General features: G+C 37.9%; 1 protein-coding gene across 3 annotated transcripts in view; it reads left to right on the top strand.

The window, feature by feature from the left end:
* Positions 1 to 17,307, top strand: part of grik2 (glutamate receptor, ionotropic, kainate 2) — a 292,293-nt gene that overhangs the window by 84,585 nt on the left and 190,401 nt on the right. For 2 of the 3 annotated variants that reach the window (XM_062423343.1, XM_062423345.1), the window contains exons 2-3: positions 4,765 to 4,932; positions 7,978 to 8,235. In XM_062423343.1, the coding sequence (XP_062279327.1) occupies positions 4,765 to 4,932; positions 7,978 to 8,235 (426 nt within the window). Of the gene's footprint in view, positions 1 to 4,764; positions 4,933 to 7,977; positions 8,237 to 17,307 lie in introns of all 3 variants that reach the window. The other variant, XM_062423344.1, reaches the window with a different exon arrangement.

Below are 17,307 nucleotides of genomic sequence, written 5' to 3'. Positions count from 1 at the left end.
CCTCACTCAAACTAAAAAACCTCCACACCAAAGAAAAAAGTCTGCAGTGGCCAAACAATGTGGTAGTATTTAAGTGTAATTAATGTAAAGGGACAGGGTTGCACTACTTACATGCCAATTGAAGGCTTTTTTCCGAAAATACTATAACATGATATCCCCGGCTAAGACATTCTGTGGCAATGCAATCTGAAGCTATAGATTAGGCTACGCTTGATAAAACTGCTGCCTTTGGAATTTGTCACAGCTGTGCTTTGTGCCTGTGACTGGCTTCTTCTCTACAGTACTATGGACAAACTGGAGCTTGGAAAGCGAAGCAATCAGAGTATGCTACCACTAGAATGATTGGACAGAAGGGACTATCTGTTCATTTCCCCCAAACCAGAAAACATCACTCCAATGTAACTTCACTTTGAAAATGCACCACTCAGAAAAGTGCTCATAAATGACAATCAATGCGCCAATAAGATATTCCTAATTGAACATCTTTGAATCAACTGAAGAGGAGAAATATGTGCAGGAGAGGAGCGTATATATTCTAAAAACTAGAAAGTAATAAGGAAAAGTTTTTACTTTTTATTCACATTCTCACTTTTATTGTTTTGGATATCCATTATGTAGTTATCGTGTGGGAGCCAATTACTGTACTGTACTTGTTATAGTTTGCAATAGCTGGAAGTAAGGTCAAGCACAATAATGTACAAAAAGTAACAAGCAGTGTGGTAGGTCACATCTAGTCATTAAGTAGACCTACCATACATTACTAATTCCAGTCCTTCTTTGAGATTTTCAAGGGGTCATCGGGTGTGTGTTAAAACCTCCTCTCCTTTGTGGTGACCTAGTAGCCTGTGCACTCTGAAGCAAATGACAGGTTCTCAGCAGTGCCCAAATTGCAGTTTCGTATACTGCTCTCATGCACACACACACTCTTGCTAAAATGACAAATTCTATGCTTGTATGCTCTTGGGTTCATTACAAAGCAGTGCAAAGGACTGGGTCAGGCAGATTTTTATGAGCAAGTTCCACAGCTATAGCTCTTGTACAGACTGAAAATGTTCAGTAAGATTAGAGACATGTCGTTGATTGAGTGAGCTCTTGATAAAAGCACTAACACTTAAAACAGGCACATGAGCATTTAATTGTATTTGCTGCATTTTGTGGCTGTTAAAGGTTTCTTTACATTGTTAATAGTAACTGGAGTAAAGCATTTTTTAACATTGTATATTTTAATTTACAATGGGTAAAGTTCAAAATAGCATATTTCCATCCAGCAGTTACGTATAATATAGTTATCCAAAAATGATGAAGTCAAAAGGAAGTTGTGTTGACTTGGGTTTCCCTGATGAGTACTTTTGAGCTATTGCTGAGAAACATGCTGAACTCATTACAAAATGTGAAATAAATATTGTTCTTGGTGATGACCTTGGCTATTTTCACCTCTGGCTTACTGACTTGATGAGCCTCCGACACAGCTTTCAGGATGACTACTCTGTGCTTCCACGACCTGTTTGTGCTTATGTGGTAGTTAAGAATTTAAAAATAATTTGATTTTCCAGAAACATAATTGTATTCCTTTTCAGCGTTATGCATTGTGTTCCACTTTCTTAACACATCATTTCATTGTTATTTCATTGTGTGTTTTATTTGTCTGGGTTGATTATGCGTCGATCTATTGGTAATGCCTCAGGGTTTCAGTAGGAGGAATCGCGCGCGCTACTCTTCCTCACTCAATACAGACGAGTGAAGGCAAGAGCAGAGTGTGTTTATTCATCCCTCTTCCCTCACTATTTTCCCTGTTGAAGGTAATTACCGTACACAAAGCACTATAAATTTAGTGACACACGTTGTTAATAATTGTTATTTTGTCATGGTTGTTCATTGTGAGAGAAAGAGGGGAATTTTGTACTTTTATGTTGTCAACGAGTTTCTTGCTAACTTCGTCACCGTGTAAGCTAGCTACTGTTACTGTCTCGCTTTAGCGCCTGACTGTTGTTCCGCCATTTTCTATATTTGAGTTTGTCACGGAGGTATTTTCTGTAAGATGCTTAAAAATTGTATTTTATTACTGTAACAAGTCAGTTCATGTGTCAGCTAAAAGACATAAGTTAAAAAGGTAAATGTATTTCATGTACGTTGCAGTCTATGCTGGTTAAAAATATAATTTACATTATTTAGAAAACCATAGAGGATAACTTAGTCATGGAAACTGTGGTCCTGAGACTGAGTGTATTCATACTGGGAAAATGTGTGAATTTGGTTGTACTGTATATAATTAAGACTCAATACAGACGAGTGAAGCCAAGAGCAGAGTGTGTGTTTATTCATCCTTCTTCCCTCACTATTTTCCCTGTTTAAGGGCACAACACTTAGCAAAGTTAGCATGTTCAGTAACACTAAAGTTGGCCCAAATAACTTACAAAATGTGTGGTGTTTGCTAATGTGACTAGTGGTTAAAAAAAGGAAGGTCTTGCATTAAGTGGACTGACATTCGGAAGCATATTTCCTCTTCTTGGGACCTTTTTGATCCATTTTCAGCAGCAAACTAAGGAGTATGGGGCCATTTCTGGATGTTCACCTCTGCCTCTGGTTTTGGTTGCCAGGTACAACGACATATATCCCACCCAGAAACTCCAATTTGATTTGTACTTTGAAATCAGTATCACTATAAAATCTTCTCCTCTGGTTTTACATGCCCATAATACAGAAGAACTGATGTGTGTAATGATTCATAGGCCCAGGCCGGTAACAAGCAGGCAATCAAAAAAGCAACCAAAGAGGCTATACAGGCAGGCAGGCAAAAAGCCCAAAAGGGCAGGACCGGTTCATGTAAAAGACTGTAATACTATGATCTGGCAGGGAGTAGTGGAAATGGACCGGCATATATATTAGGCAGCTAATTAAAGAAATTGGAAGCAGGTGTGCAGGTGGTTGTGGAACTAGATGGAACAAACTAAAGATTACTGCTTGTTGGATGGGGAATGACAAGATTTAAAATGATGAGTGAGTTAGTGATAAAAAGTCAAGGAAAAATTTGCAAAAAATGAAGAGTTGGCTGAAGCCATGACAACATGTTGAATTAGAATTGATGGAAGGCCCATTTAGTAAAGCTGTGCTGAGTAATGAAAGTGATCGAAAGAGTTATGCCATTAATTACTTCTGCTGTGGAGTAATAAGTAAAATAACGCAATTAATTGAGTAACATTTTTTAAGATTCACCCAACACTGTTCACTGTGTGTGATTTATTGACTAATATTTTGACAACTAATATGGACTCTTCCTGTTTTATTTTGTAGTTAGTCACCTTCATGCATTTCACTTCTACTTACTTCCTGTCATTTTTCAGTTGCCCTCCAGACTTGCTCCTCCCCTGTGCTCTACTATCCAATCAGTCTTGATATATTGACACTCCTAGTTTTTTACTTCCTGTTTGCCAGTTTTTCCTAGTCCTCCCTGTAGACTAAGGCTGTGTTCGAAACCGCATACTACATACTACATACTACATACTTCTATACTACACACTACACACTAAACGACCAGATAGTAAGCAGACCATTTACACTGTAGTAAACTACACGATAACCCACAATGCATTTCGTTCCTACCTGAGCTGAAATCAGCAGGCTGAAGCGGATTTTCATTTTAGCTCTAACTCTGTAAATATACCACTTTATCGACATTTCTAACCCTTTTAGGCGAGAAAATAGCCCTTTAGATCCACAATGTGACGCTCATTTGTCCAAATAACACTTGTTTAAAGTTTTGTTCCTGCGAATTCGGAGTTAGCCGTAGCAAGTAACGCACTTCCGGTCATTTTCACAAAATAAAACACCCGTTCCCTTTTATTATTAAGAAAACCATAACGATAGAATTGGTGCTTTTATTTTGAAAACAGTAAGCAAACATACCCTCGCTGTAGCAAACTTGAAACCACCAAGGTGGTGATCTGTGACGTTTGTATTTTTTTTTTTTTTCAGAAGTTACGTTGCATCTTGGGTAATTTGAGTATGAGTAGTCAGCTCTTGATGCATACTCCGCATTTCTGGAGAATCTAGTAAACCATCCGGGAACTTCTTGCATACTCTAAATCGCATACTACGCAGTTGAAACACAATACATACTTCAAATGACGTCAGAGTTAGTACGAGTAGTAGGAAAGTATGCGGTTTCGAACACAGCCTAACTTTCCAGCCCTTGTTTTGTAGTAGTTTCCTCATGTATGACTTCAGCCTGTTTATTTGGATGCTGATTATTTGCTTGATTCATTATATATCTGTTGTCTATTTTGACTTTTAGATTTTCTTTGGTCCTCCCTTTTTCCTCTGTGTGCTAATTTGTGTGAGACTACAAATTACAACAAACTAAGCAAACATTTTTTTAACTTCCATTTGGTGTTTTTGTGTGATCCTTGCACTTGAGTCCACTGAGTTTTGATCCTCACAGGTGTGTGTGGTTGATGTGCTTCTTAAAAAAATCAAGTAGACACAAATATAAATACTTTTTCTTTTTCTTTGTGTACTTCAGAAAAGTAGTGTGCCTTAAATTTTCATGGAAATCCATTCCCCTTTTTTGTGGACATCGATAAGAATGTTATATTGTGTTTTCATTGGTCAGTATTGAAAGTTAAGTTGTTTCTGAACAAACCTGTTTATTCTGAGTAAGATGCTGTGTTTAACTCCAATGAATTAAAGTTGTAAAATCATCTTTTTCCATTTATATGAATTCCACTCTGATCAATCACTAACCATTTGTGTCTCTCTCTTTGACAGGGGGGATATTTGAGTCCATTGAAAGCGGCCCATCAGGTGCTGAGGAACTAGCCTTTAAATTTGCTTTAAACACAATCAACAGGAACAGAACCCTACTGCCAAACACCACGCTCACCTACGACATCCAAAGGATAAACATCTATGACAGCTTTGAAGCCTCCAGAAAAGGTATTCTGCATTTATGAATAACTGCCTCCAGTGTTGGCATGCTCACGGCTGCTGTGTGTGCGTACGTGTGTGTGTGTGTGTGTGTATTTATACGTGTGAGTGAATGTTGTGCACATATGCTTTGCCGTAGCTGTTTTGCATTGTAAATGTTGGAGGCTTGCGAGCTGCAGTGGCTTAGATTGTGACAATTATAATCAGGCGAGGGAGAAATGGCTGAGCACTTCAAACGTAAACAGAGAGAATTGATTGGTTCCAGGTAATGACTCAGCGGCAGTAATTCAAAGACCTGTTTGGCCCCCAGAGACAGCCAATAAAGTGCTATAATCTATCAGTTTTGTGTGTGCATCAGGCTGACATTTCAAGTCTCTTATCAATTACAGGCCATTATATCCTGTCTCAGTGATTTTGCCAACTCCCTTATATCAAATAAGGTGATTAGAGTGCACAGTCGAGCTAATATAAAGATGTGCGGTTGTTTTCATGTCTGCTGTGTGCAATTTCATGAAAGCAAGTTACAATTGATCTGAGTCACACCTTTATTTCTGCATAAGGTTTATATTGCAGAAATGTATTATACATATTTACAGTACAATACACATTTTTATACACTACATGACCAGAAATATGTTTATCTCATTCCAAAACCATAGTCTAGCTGCAGGGGTTTGCTCCCATTCAGCCACAAGAGCATTAGTGAGGTCCAACACTGATATTGGGTTATAAGGCTTTGGCTTTGGCTCGCAGTTAAAAGTGTTGGATGTGTTGGAGGTCAGGAATATGTGCAGGCCAGTCAAGTCCTTCCACATAAAACTAGGGCCCGACTGATACTGGATTTTTGGGGCCGATTCTGATACTGATATTAAGGAGTTAAAAAAATTCCGATATCAATACATCGGCCAATAATCTTATATACGGGACATATATGTGGTTATCAAACACAAAGATGTGTAATGGAGACATTATATTTTACAGTTTATATTTATTGTATAAAATGACTGAAACACTAAACTTCACTTGGAATTTAATAATTATAAATGACTATAAATAATAAAACACAACAAAAAAATTATGTACACATTAAACTTGAAATAAGAAAAAGGATACATATACATAAAATGCTACCTATATAACTTTTATAAAACTGTGCATATCAGACAACATATATGCTGATACCATTATATCTACAATTGGCCAAAATCTGCCGATAATATCGGTAAACCGATATATTGGTCTGGTTCTAAATAAAACAATTTCTTTATGGGGCAGGGTTTAGTATTAATCTTTGGGGGTCTAGGTTCTGACGTTGTCACTCCCCACAAGAAAAACTCAGCAAAGCAAGGAGTGACGATACTAACCCCTTTTGAAATGCTATATGAACAGCAGCAGCGTTTGGCAACATAACTTGTGTGGGCGGTATGTCAGCAGGAATGCAGCAAAACACTGACTGCTTAAGCCTGCCGCCATTATTATGAGGTAAGATGGATTTATTTTACAGTGAGGGTTGTGTACCATGTGAGTGGAGCGGCGACTCGAGTTTAGTTGCCAAATTAACTTGCAAGCTACCATTCATTTGTAATCATTGTCCTGGGTTCATGCTTTTCCACACCTCCTCGCCACATCGGAGTTCTTGGAGCAAATTATTTTCACCCCTCAGGAGGTGGTACGAAATAAAGGTCCAGGAGCCTATGGGGAACACTGTCATTGGTCAAGCAGCTGTCACACATGTCACACAAATACAACAGACAGCAGTAACCACCATGTCACTACTCTGTGTACATTGGTGAGGAGAACCAATGGAGATTACATTTTGGACACTGTGATGCTGTCACCTTTATAATGACGTACTGTATATCCAAAGCAGTGTAATATTTTAATGATGTATACTCCCTGATAATTCCAGGTTGGTAAAATACAATGGAAAAGCAAGGCAGAACAAACCACCTTTGGCTTCTGCAAGTTCTAAAAGGTTCATGTTATGAATTGTCGTCTCACTAATGGAAAAACATTAAAAACTGGAAGCACTCTATTGTCTAAATTATCATGATATGCTTAAACTTTAACTTCATTAAAATTTACAGCCCCTGGCCAAACCAGAAACAGTACAGTAGGCTGTACACACATGTATGTAGACATGGAAGGTCACATACTTTTGTCTCTATAGTGAATATACACATTTTACATACAAGAGACCCTATATTAGGATTAAAGCATATTCCCAAATGTATTAACCCGTCCATACTGTTCAGGGTCACATTTGACCCATTTTGACATTTAAGAGTTGTAAAAACACCATATACACATTTCTTTTAGCTGGACTTTTCCTAAAGTGACCCTCAGGATACAAAAATGGAAATAAAATGCATATTGTCTTTAAATTTGTGTGCAGGTGATGCACATTTTTGTATAAGCTAATTTACAAAATTCAAAAAACACCATTAAACATGTTGTGTTTTTCATATTGTATAAAATGTCTTCCTGGACCATAAAATAGTGATTGTAAATGTCTTTTTTCTATAAATGAACATAATACACTCTGACAGCTTTATTAAGGATTACTGTTAACATTTATTAATGACTGGTGAATGTGAAATAGTGTGGAGACTAAGTATGAGTCAGAATATGAACAGTATTTAAGGGTTAAAGTGGGTGTGACCACATCATTATCACCTTTTATATATTTCTAACCATATTTGTTTTAACCAGTGTATGTGTATATGTATATGTGTATATAAGAACATTGTGTGAGTATATACAGTAGTTTTTGCTTAATGAGGAATGAGATATCAGGCTTTGATACACACACAATACGTGTTAGTATAATACATGTATTGTTGATGTGGCTCTTAACATGACGCTGCATAACAATGACAGAAATGGAGAACGTCACCAGACCTTTTATATTTACTATATATTATATACACTAAGAACACTATATTGCTCTGTAGGAAGTGAATGGCCCACTGCTCATCATGAACATATGCTGTAGCTCAGTAGGAAGGAGTCAAGTAGTCATGTGGTTTTTTTTCTGTTTTTCTGCCTATCTAGCCTGTGACCAGCTTTCACTGGGGGTGGCGGCCATCTTTGGGCCCTCTCACAGTTCCTCGGCCAATGCAGTCCAGTCCATTTGCAACGCCTTGGGGGTGCCCCACATCCAGACCAAGTGGAAGCACCAGGTATCGGACAACAGAGACGTCTTCTACGTCAGCCTCTTCCCAGACTTCTCCTCCCTCAGCCGGGCCATCCTGGATCTGGTCCACTTCTTTAAGTGGAAGACGGTCACTGTGGTTTATGATGACAGCACTGGTAAGACCAAAAACCCTTCCTCTACTTCTAGTGCTGGCTCTTCTCCTACTCTTGACAGTTTAATTTCAGATGTCCCTTCTTAGATTGCCCAGGAGGCTTAGGGAAGAAGGCATTCTATTTATATGAGACATTTTTAAATTGCTCATATGTCGTTGCGAACAACTGAACACATTCAACATTCTCTTTCTTTGTGTCATTGTGATTATCAGTTGCACTACAGAAATGGTGTCACACAGGTTTAATGTACATATACATAATTATTTTTTAAACATTTCTTCATGACTGGTTGAAGTCTGCAACCAATCATTTGGGAAACACTGAGGAAAGAGGAATGAAAAACTGGCTGAACATGATTTTTTTTTCTTTGCAGGCAGCTAATTGAAAGAATTCTTGGCAACGTCTGTATGTGATAAAAAGATATTTTTCACAGCACACATTTTATCTTTTGTAGGAAAAGCACAGGTGTAATTTCCTTAGTGATGGCTCACTATAAGTGTCCCTGTATGCTATTCCAAGTCAGCATCAAAGACATATAATACAGACTACAGCCAGCAGCCAGGCTAACACCTAAAACCAATGCAGTTGTTATTAATGTAACAACATGTCAACATGTTTTTCTTGCCATGACATGTCAAAGTGTGTGATGTAAAAAATGTTTTCAGATCGAAAAAAAAAGCCTAATGAAAATCAAATTATCCATCATGTGAAGCAAAGCCTTATTCAAAATAACATTAGGTGCACTTTCATTCACTTGTTTTTTGTGCATTTCAATTTGTTAAAAAAAGTATTGCAAAAACGACAATATACAAAGTGCAGTTTAAACAGAATTATTGGATAAATGATGACGTACTTGAAGCATGTGACTTAAATGTCACTGAAGCTTCCACTGAAGAGATGAAAGCTTCAGACCTGTGTGGAGTGATGAGGAGACTGTAATGTTCCTCAGATGAATACATGAAACAAACAGAAATGTCATATTTCCATTATGTCTTCTACATGGTTCTCAATCTTTTGAGCTTTGGCTCTTTTAATTTCGTCACCTCGTATAATGACATTGCACTGAGAATTAGTGCCACCAACTGTTTATCTCAGTGAGCCCAATTCCTATAACAGTAGTGGATGGACATGTGCATTAACTTGCTTTTTTTCTGAATAGATTTTTAGAATAATGACATCTGATAAGAGCTAAACACTGTCCACAGGCAGCAGAGATTACATGTAATTGGTTGGAACAATGACAGTAGAAGAGAACATTTGTGGATATCATGGATGAGGGAGAAAATGATACAATGTTGTATGATGCCCGCACTGCCACATATGTAAATCTTAATGAAACATGTGTTGTCTGGTTTGTCTGAATTTAGATATAACTTTGTTAAAAATGTGACAGGTACACAGTTAGATAATTACTGTTTTGGATACTCATCAATATTATATTGTTGATAGTAAACCTGAGGAACATATTTCACATTTTCAGAAAGACCAGTATAATGAAACCCTCTGACAGCAGCAAGACATAAACTAATATCAGACATTTAGGTCTCCTTACGTTAAAAAGTAAGGGCACAAACAGGATTTTGAAAAGTGGGGGGGACATGACCCCCCTGTCCCCAGTGGAAATTACGCCCCAGTATATATATAGATAATGTGTGTGGCAGAGGTTTTTGCTCAGCCACAGCTGAGTATTGTTACCATTTGTAGACGTTCCATTATTTATGGAACTGACAGAGTTTCTGAGGCTGCAGTAGTAATGTCTTCCTTGTTACTCAGAGAAAAAGACCTTGTTCAAACCTTGCTCTTATTGCAGTCCAGGTCACCGGGTGACAAATAAGCCAGCAGGCTGGGTACATTCACCATATGCCAGGGGTCAGGGTGTGCGCCAGCCTGAGGACAGGCTGCCAGACCTCCCAGAGCTCCATCCAACAGATACACTGGGACCAGTTTGGCCTGGATCACAGCACTGCAGTGTTTTTTCACTGCGTTTAGCATTCAGGCTACAAAAACTCAGCTTTTTCATATGGTAATTGTGTGTGCTTGATTACAAACGAGCAGCTGAATGAATCATCAATAAAATCCACAAATAACAATTTAAATGTAACTCGAACTCATTCATTTCTTTAACACAGTTATTCCTACTGAGTGTCATCAGTGACTGGAGGCGTCATCAGCAGGCAGTGAGTGGGAGAGAGGTCTCAGGTCCAGCTCAGAGCTCTCACACACAGGCGCACATATCGACTGGTGAAAAGGAACTAGATACATTTACTCCAGTTCTGTACGTAAAGTTATAAGATTTCCATGATATCAGATCCCAGTTAAAACCAGCATTTTGTCAGCATTAACAAGGGAAGGAAACAATGCATGCATGTGCTGGATATGTGGCATACATGCTGATATGTGCACACATTTAATTTCATTTAGAAAAAAGGCATTTGGACATGACTTCAGTGTGACTGTGCCAATAGTCTCATTTAGTTGTCTTTTTTTAAAACAACGTGATGAATCTTATCACTGGCTGCTCAAGGCATGTTTGCTGCCTTCTGTGGTTGATACATCATTTTGAACTCTGTAATATGTGTAACAAAACTCATTTAGCTTTGCAACCACTAACCGTGGTGTTGCCAACTCAACAATCCCATGTTAAAACCTTACATTTGAGGTATTTCCATTTACTTCCATTACATTTTGAAGCACTCTACGCCACTTATTGTTATAGGCCTCTGCTCTTTTTGGAGTTTGGTAGCACTATTCTTGAACTACATGAAGTCACCAAACTAAATGAACCAATAAAAATGACAAAAGTAAAAATCCCATTGAAAATCCATGAAACAGAGCTAACAAGAGGGTCAAGCACAGTCTGTCCATTTATTTTTACTTGTTAACAACTATACTGTTATTTGAATGCTATTTACTTATATTACCAGTCAAACGTTTGGACACACATTCCCATTCACTTCAATGAGAAAGTTTGTCCAAACTATTGAATGGTACTGTACATATAACCCATACAACGATATGGCCAGTTTTTCGAAATTGCTTTTTGGATATCTATTATAATTTGAGATAGATCGCATGAGCATAAAGAATATGTTGATGGTCTCTCAATGAATCAATATCTGAAGAATTTGTGTGTGTGTGTATGTGGGGGGGTCTTTGCCCTGCAGGTCTTGTAAGGGAGGAATTGATTGCTGCTGATCTCGCCACCTTCGTTAATTAAGTTGTAAAGTGGACATAGCTGGTTCACTATGGGGTTAATAGTGGCTTGATTTTCTGTCTCTGTGATAGGAAATGAGATCTTGGCTCGACCTGCAAATAGCCTCACCTTCTCATTGTTGCCATTTACGCAGGTGATAGCGAGGATAGATATCTGTGATCGTGGACGCTGAGGGCAAACCGAAATCAGATATTTTCCCAGTCCTTGAAGAGGTTCAGCAAGGATTCTATCCCATTTTAATCCTTTATTCTCTTGTTTTGGTACAGAGAGCATATTGCCTGACGTACTGAGAAAAGTCAGTGCAGCAGAACATTTATATTACCATATAATTCTCATGGGATCTCTCTCTGACCCCCCCACCCGCTGTTCTAAACCATGTCTGCTTTTTGGGAATGGGATATAAAGGTGGTAGGAAACAACATCTCTGTTTGTGCTGTTTCTTCACCAAGCAGGGAGCAAACAACCAAATCAATAACCATAATGGGACTCTTCTAACGGCTCAACTTTATAATGGCAAAACTGAGATGGCAGCAGCATGTGTTATAGCTCTCCCAGCCAGCCATAACATCCATACAGCTACCTGGGAACAATGCTGCCGCTACTGCTGCCGTCGCTGCAGTAAAGTTTGATTAGGCCATAAGGGAGAACAGGCTACGATACAATAAAACACTACCTCTGAAAGAAGTTCTATCTGCTTAGCTTTCTTTGGTAATGGCAACCATGGCAGCTACTGTTGTGTTGATTCATTGATTTGCCACAAAGAATGTTATTATTACAAAACAATTATTTTCTTGTTCTCTACCTCTGATGGAACAAAGTATGTGGACCTCATTGTTTCAAAGCCATGGTCTTATGTTTCTGCAGGGCAGAGCTGTGGCTACTATTGAGGGTACAGAGGTTATGTCTTCTGTTTATTATCTGGGGATTCTTGCAACTTTGGGGGATTTCATAATGATGTGAGTATTCTTGCACTCATTAGGCCTGTCTTATATCTGATTACTCCCAGGCCAATAAAGTCAATAAATATAGGATTCTTAAGAATTTACTTAGGTAATGGTTTGCTTTACATGGCCATCATTTCATCTGAGGCTTCAGTGAAAGAGTTCTAGGGTTTTTTGAGTACTAAATGAGTTAATGTTCCAACAAATGGCTCGACTGAATCCTGAAATATTTTTGGTGTTGTGATGAGCAAAAAATTGAATGACTATTTAATTTTGATGTATTTAACCTTGCAAGTTGTGTCGCAAAAGCCTGGAAAAAAAGGCAAGATGGACTGTTCAGTTAATAGTTAGTAGTTAGTTAGTATTATTTTATTTTACTGCGTTTCATATCTTTATTGTTTGTTTATGCTGGATAATGTTGATCTGATTATGAATGAAGCTTCCGTTACCTTATTTCATTCTTTAATCTTGTTGGTCTTTGTCATTGTTATTTGAAAAGGTGTACACTGTACTTTAACCCTGGCATGTATGAATGTGTGGTGTCTTGTAAGCCCATGTGGGCTGGGCAAGACATCAAAATCCTATCCCATTTTTAAATGGGGGTTTTATTATCAGGTGAATTTCAGACAGTGCTGATAATATTTTTTTGGTTTGGGATCATGAGGCTCTATCTGCTGAGGCTTCACAGAAAGCAGTTTTTCTTACAGTAGATTAGTCTAAATTTGTTTTAAAATGTGTTTTAATACACAATCAGTGTATGAACTGCTTAAGGCAGTTATGATTTAAGATATCTGGTCACAGACAACAGTACTGATTGGGGACTGATTGGTGAAAATGTATAGCACCGTTTTGATTTTGAGATGGAACCTTTTCTTTTCTCAAAATGTATGTCTAATGATGCAGAAATCACAAAATAAACCCCAAACAAATGTCCATATTAAAAAATATTTTGGCCAAAAAATACCAGATAGTACCTTGTAATTCTAAGGTCACATGGTCTGAGAGTGTTTAGCTGTAGAGTTTGGTTATGTTGAGTTTATAAGCAGATTTCCAGAAGATGCAGGTCTGAGTAGCACTGTAAACAAAGGGAGGTGTCGTAAGTTGAAAAGTGAACCTTTTGTAAATGAGGGTGAAATTTGCCTGCTGGCTCTGCTGTGCCCAAAAAGTGGTTGGCCACTGATGTTGGGTGTTGGGTAATTAGGCCTGGCTCACAAGGTTTCAGAAGGCCTGAGGGTGTTAGGTGGGGGTGAGATCAATGCTCTGTGCAGGCCAGTCAAGTTCTCCCACAGCAAACTTTGACGTAGTTAGATTGAGACATATTGTGCAAATTTGACATTTTTGTACTGAGACTGCCGCTAGCTGAACTGTTCTAACATGGCTTTAAATGGAGAGTTGATGTTATGGCAGCATGAATGTGCTCAGTAAATGTAATCATATTCTTTTAAAGATTTGGGTATTTTTCATGAACAATTATACATGTTGGCGTGGTGATGGTGATGGAGAGGAAATGAGATCATCTTCTGAGGACCATGAATAACCGCAACATATTAAAAAGAAAAGAAAAAGATGGCCAGGAGTTGTGATATTTTACTCTGATCAAAGCAATGGGTGGATGCACCAATTGGTATTACCATCCGCAGCTAGCATAGCAAATACATCAGTTTCAGTGTCAGCCTCCTCAACTCCTTTCTGTTTATAGCTTGGTTTCCATGGCAGCAGCATCCTGAGTCTGTCCCTGAGGTGTGGGAGGAAAGAAAAGAGACACTGTATTCCCCCCCAGCACATCACATCTCCATTCATTGTGACTCAGCTCATTGTCATTTTTAATTTTTTATACACTATTTTACCTCTCTTGTTGTCAGCCTGGGAAACTTCTGTGCTCACTGGAAAATAAGAGAAATTGAGTTTACAGGAAATAGTTTCTTTACAGCATTGCTTTCCTCAATTAAATTACAATTTACTGATTCCTGAATCCATGCTGTACCTTTTTCTTAGTAGAGTTGGAATGTTGATGAAATTTCAGCTCTTTGACTTCAGGTAATATGGATGAATGTATGGTATAGTTCCCAAGTGTTCATTTGAGAGAGGCATGAAAATGATAAAAAGTCAAGTCTGAAAAGCTGAGTTGATATTTAGATGGCTGGAATGCCTAATATGGCTTACAATTCTTACACCTCCCAGAGCTTTCATGTTTGAGAAACTGAAACAAGTTTTTAGGAAGGACTATAGTACAGAAACTGCTCTTTTTCAGGTTACATTGCTGTTGGCCATCGGTAAATTCCTGTTCTCTTAGATCTAAACACATCATTTGATAAAATTCACCATGATGGACTGTTCTAAAACCTGAGTGGGAATCAGTGGCACAGCTCTGCAATGGTTCAGTTCCTACCTAAAAGATGAGCGAATCCACATCAGCTGCAATAGGTATGCATAGTGGGTGTACCTCAAGACTCTGTATTTGGTCCTTTTAGGGGACTTTTATCAGTGTCTGTTTTTATGCCAACGATACTCATATTTATCTAAGAATATTGACAACTTTCACAACTACCCATCACAATTTGATACCAATCACCATGATATCCTTTTGGACTGCAATAGCAATGCATTGTGGGGATGCCTCAAGACTCTGTATTTGGTCCTCTTTTCCAGACATGCTTCCTTTACGCCATCTTAAATGTAAACATATCAGTGTCTGTTTTTATGCTGACAATACTCAGATTTATCTAAGAATATATTATAACTCACATCACTATCCTTCACTATGTCATGAAATACAGAAATACTGATGAGTTGAGATCATGCAAATAAATAAACCTTTAAGTCTTAGTTCATTTTCCCTCTCAGTAACTCAGCATTACAAGGATTTTGTTGTCATATTTGACTACCTAAACTTGATGTAAAATCAACAATCTCAACAGTCCTTTTTCTACATCTCAGAAACATGAAGTTTCAATTATTTGTCTGCTAAAAATCTTGGCATCTCTTGGCATGCCTTAATAAGAAAAGTATAGACAATCTCCAGCCTTAAGTTTCATCAGGAATTTGTGCTGTGGTGGTGATGAATTTATTTAAGACAAAATGGAGGGTGTTGAGTGTGTGTGCTAGATGTTTGACTAAAATGTTATAAAATACTGTATACTTTCTATAAATACTACCTATAAAGAGAATAAAGCGATGTGAGTGTGCCTGTTCTGGTTAAAGAGAGTATATATATCCTCCCAGTGAGAGTCCTCTCAGTGTACTTCACAGTGAGTCCCAGGACCCCTCCAGTAATCTGTTTCAATTTGATGTGTGTGAGTCTCCACACCAGCAGTCCCAGTTCCATCATACGCTCCACTACCACTCAACAGCCTGTTTAGAGAGGGGCTCACTGACTCTTCACAATTCACCATGCTAATCCCACGTTTGCTGTGGTGGAATGCTAATGGAAGCTGCAGTGTTTTCCGTGCCCTGATCTGGTATTTGGTCTTGGAAAACTGGACAGTATTATACAAATCAACCCATTTCCCCATGGTTTCTAATTAGAAAATGTATTTGGTCACTAAACAAAACCCCAACAAACTACAGCAATGATACCAGTAATAAACAGAAGGGCATTAAGTATTTTAGACCTCCATTAGTGACCAAAGGATGGCAACAGTATCGACTGGTTTCTGGCACAAATATAAGTAATTAAGTCACACCTCAAGACAAGCACATTGAAGGTAAATGTAGTAAATGTAATATATTAAATATCGGTTATCTTTTATATTTCAGTTTAATGTCTAGTACAAAAATATGAAGGAATGTTTCTAAATGTAGATATGTTAACCAGTTTTCATTAAGCACATGATTGCTTTAAAAACACTACTTCTGCTTCACGTTAAACACCTCAGCATCTGCAGTGCCTCCTTTTATCTTTGCTTATCATCAGTTTCCAAACAGGTTTTATTTGACCTTAACATTTAACCCTTTCAATCCTAGCCCACTGTGTAAGCGAGGCTTGTAGCTGAAATGATTCTCGCCTTCAATCTACATATCAATAGTCCTGTTCCTTGCTGTATGTGTGTTGTTATGGTGATCCAAGCAACACATACAGATACACGTTTATTTGTCTTTTATCTTCCCTTCATCCGTTCTTTTCACTAACAGGGAGACACAGTCTTCCCCTGTCAAAGTAAACAGGGTGGAGGATAGCTTTGTGATTAATCATCAAGTTAATGTCCAGTACAAAGAACACAAAGACATATTCCTACATTTATATTTCATCCAGTTAGCAGTCACAGTTACAGTTTGGTCATGTACTGTGAGACTCTCAGCTCTAAAGAGTTCACTATTGCCATTATACATTTTCGCCTGTCACACACTGGTTATGATGCTTTTGTAAATAACTCCTATACTTGGCACTAGCCTCATTTTTTACTGTTTTATCTATTTTCACCTTTTTGTTATTTATGATTCTGTTATTTAAAATTAATAATCTCACAGATTTCACTGATTAATTGGATTTTTGTCCTGTAAATAGTTATCATATTTGACACCTTGAGAATTCTTATAAACACATCAGAAACACTGAACGCAGTTATCCACCTTATCCTATAGTAACAGACTTCAAAAATGCAATTCATGGCATTGAACTTAAAGGGTTAGCTGTGAAAATGAAGATCAATATACACTTCTTTTCTACAGCAATAAGGCATAACCATTAGGATGTTAAATTAATAGCCTGCTAGGAAACTAACATATATCTCTATTTTTAAATATGTATCTTGTAATTAAGCACTTATAATTATGTCTATGTCTGTCAATTATGAAATTCCAGGTGATAAATTACGATGATTTTTCTGTGAGCATGTATCTAAACTGCTAAATCCTGAACTGATGGAGCATTTTTATCTGTTATTGCCATTGTTGGTTCAGTGGGGCCAGATGCAGTATCAC

This window comes from Scomber scombrus, chromosome 7, assembly GCF_963691925.1.
Source record: "Scomber scombrus chromosome 7, fScoSco1.1, whole genome shotgun sequence".
Classification (NCBI taxonomy): Eukaryota; Metazoa; Chordata; class Actinopteri; order Scombriformes; family Scombridae; genus Scomber; species Scomber scombrus.
The sequence above is the reverse complement of the archived record's forward strand: the minus strand, read 5'-3'. Positions and strand labels throughout refer to the sequence as shown.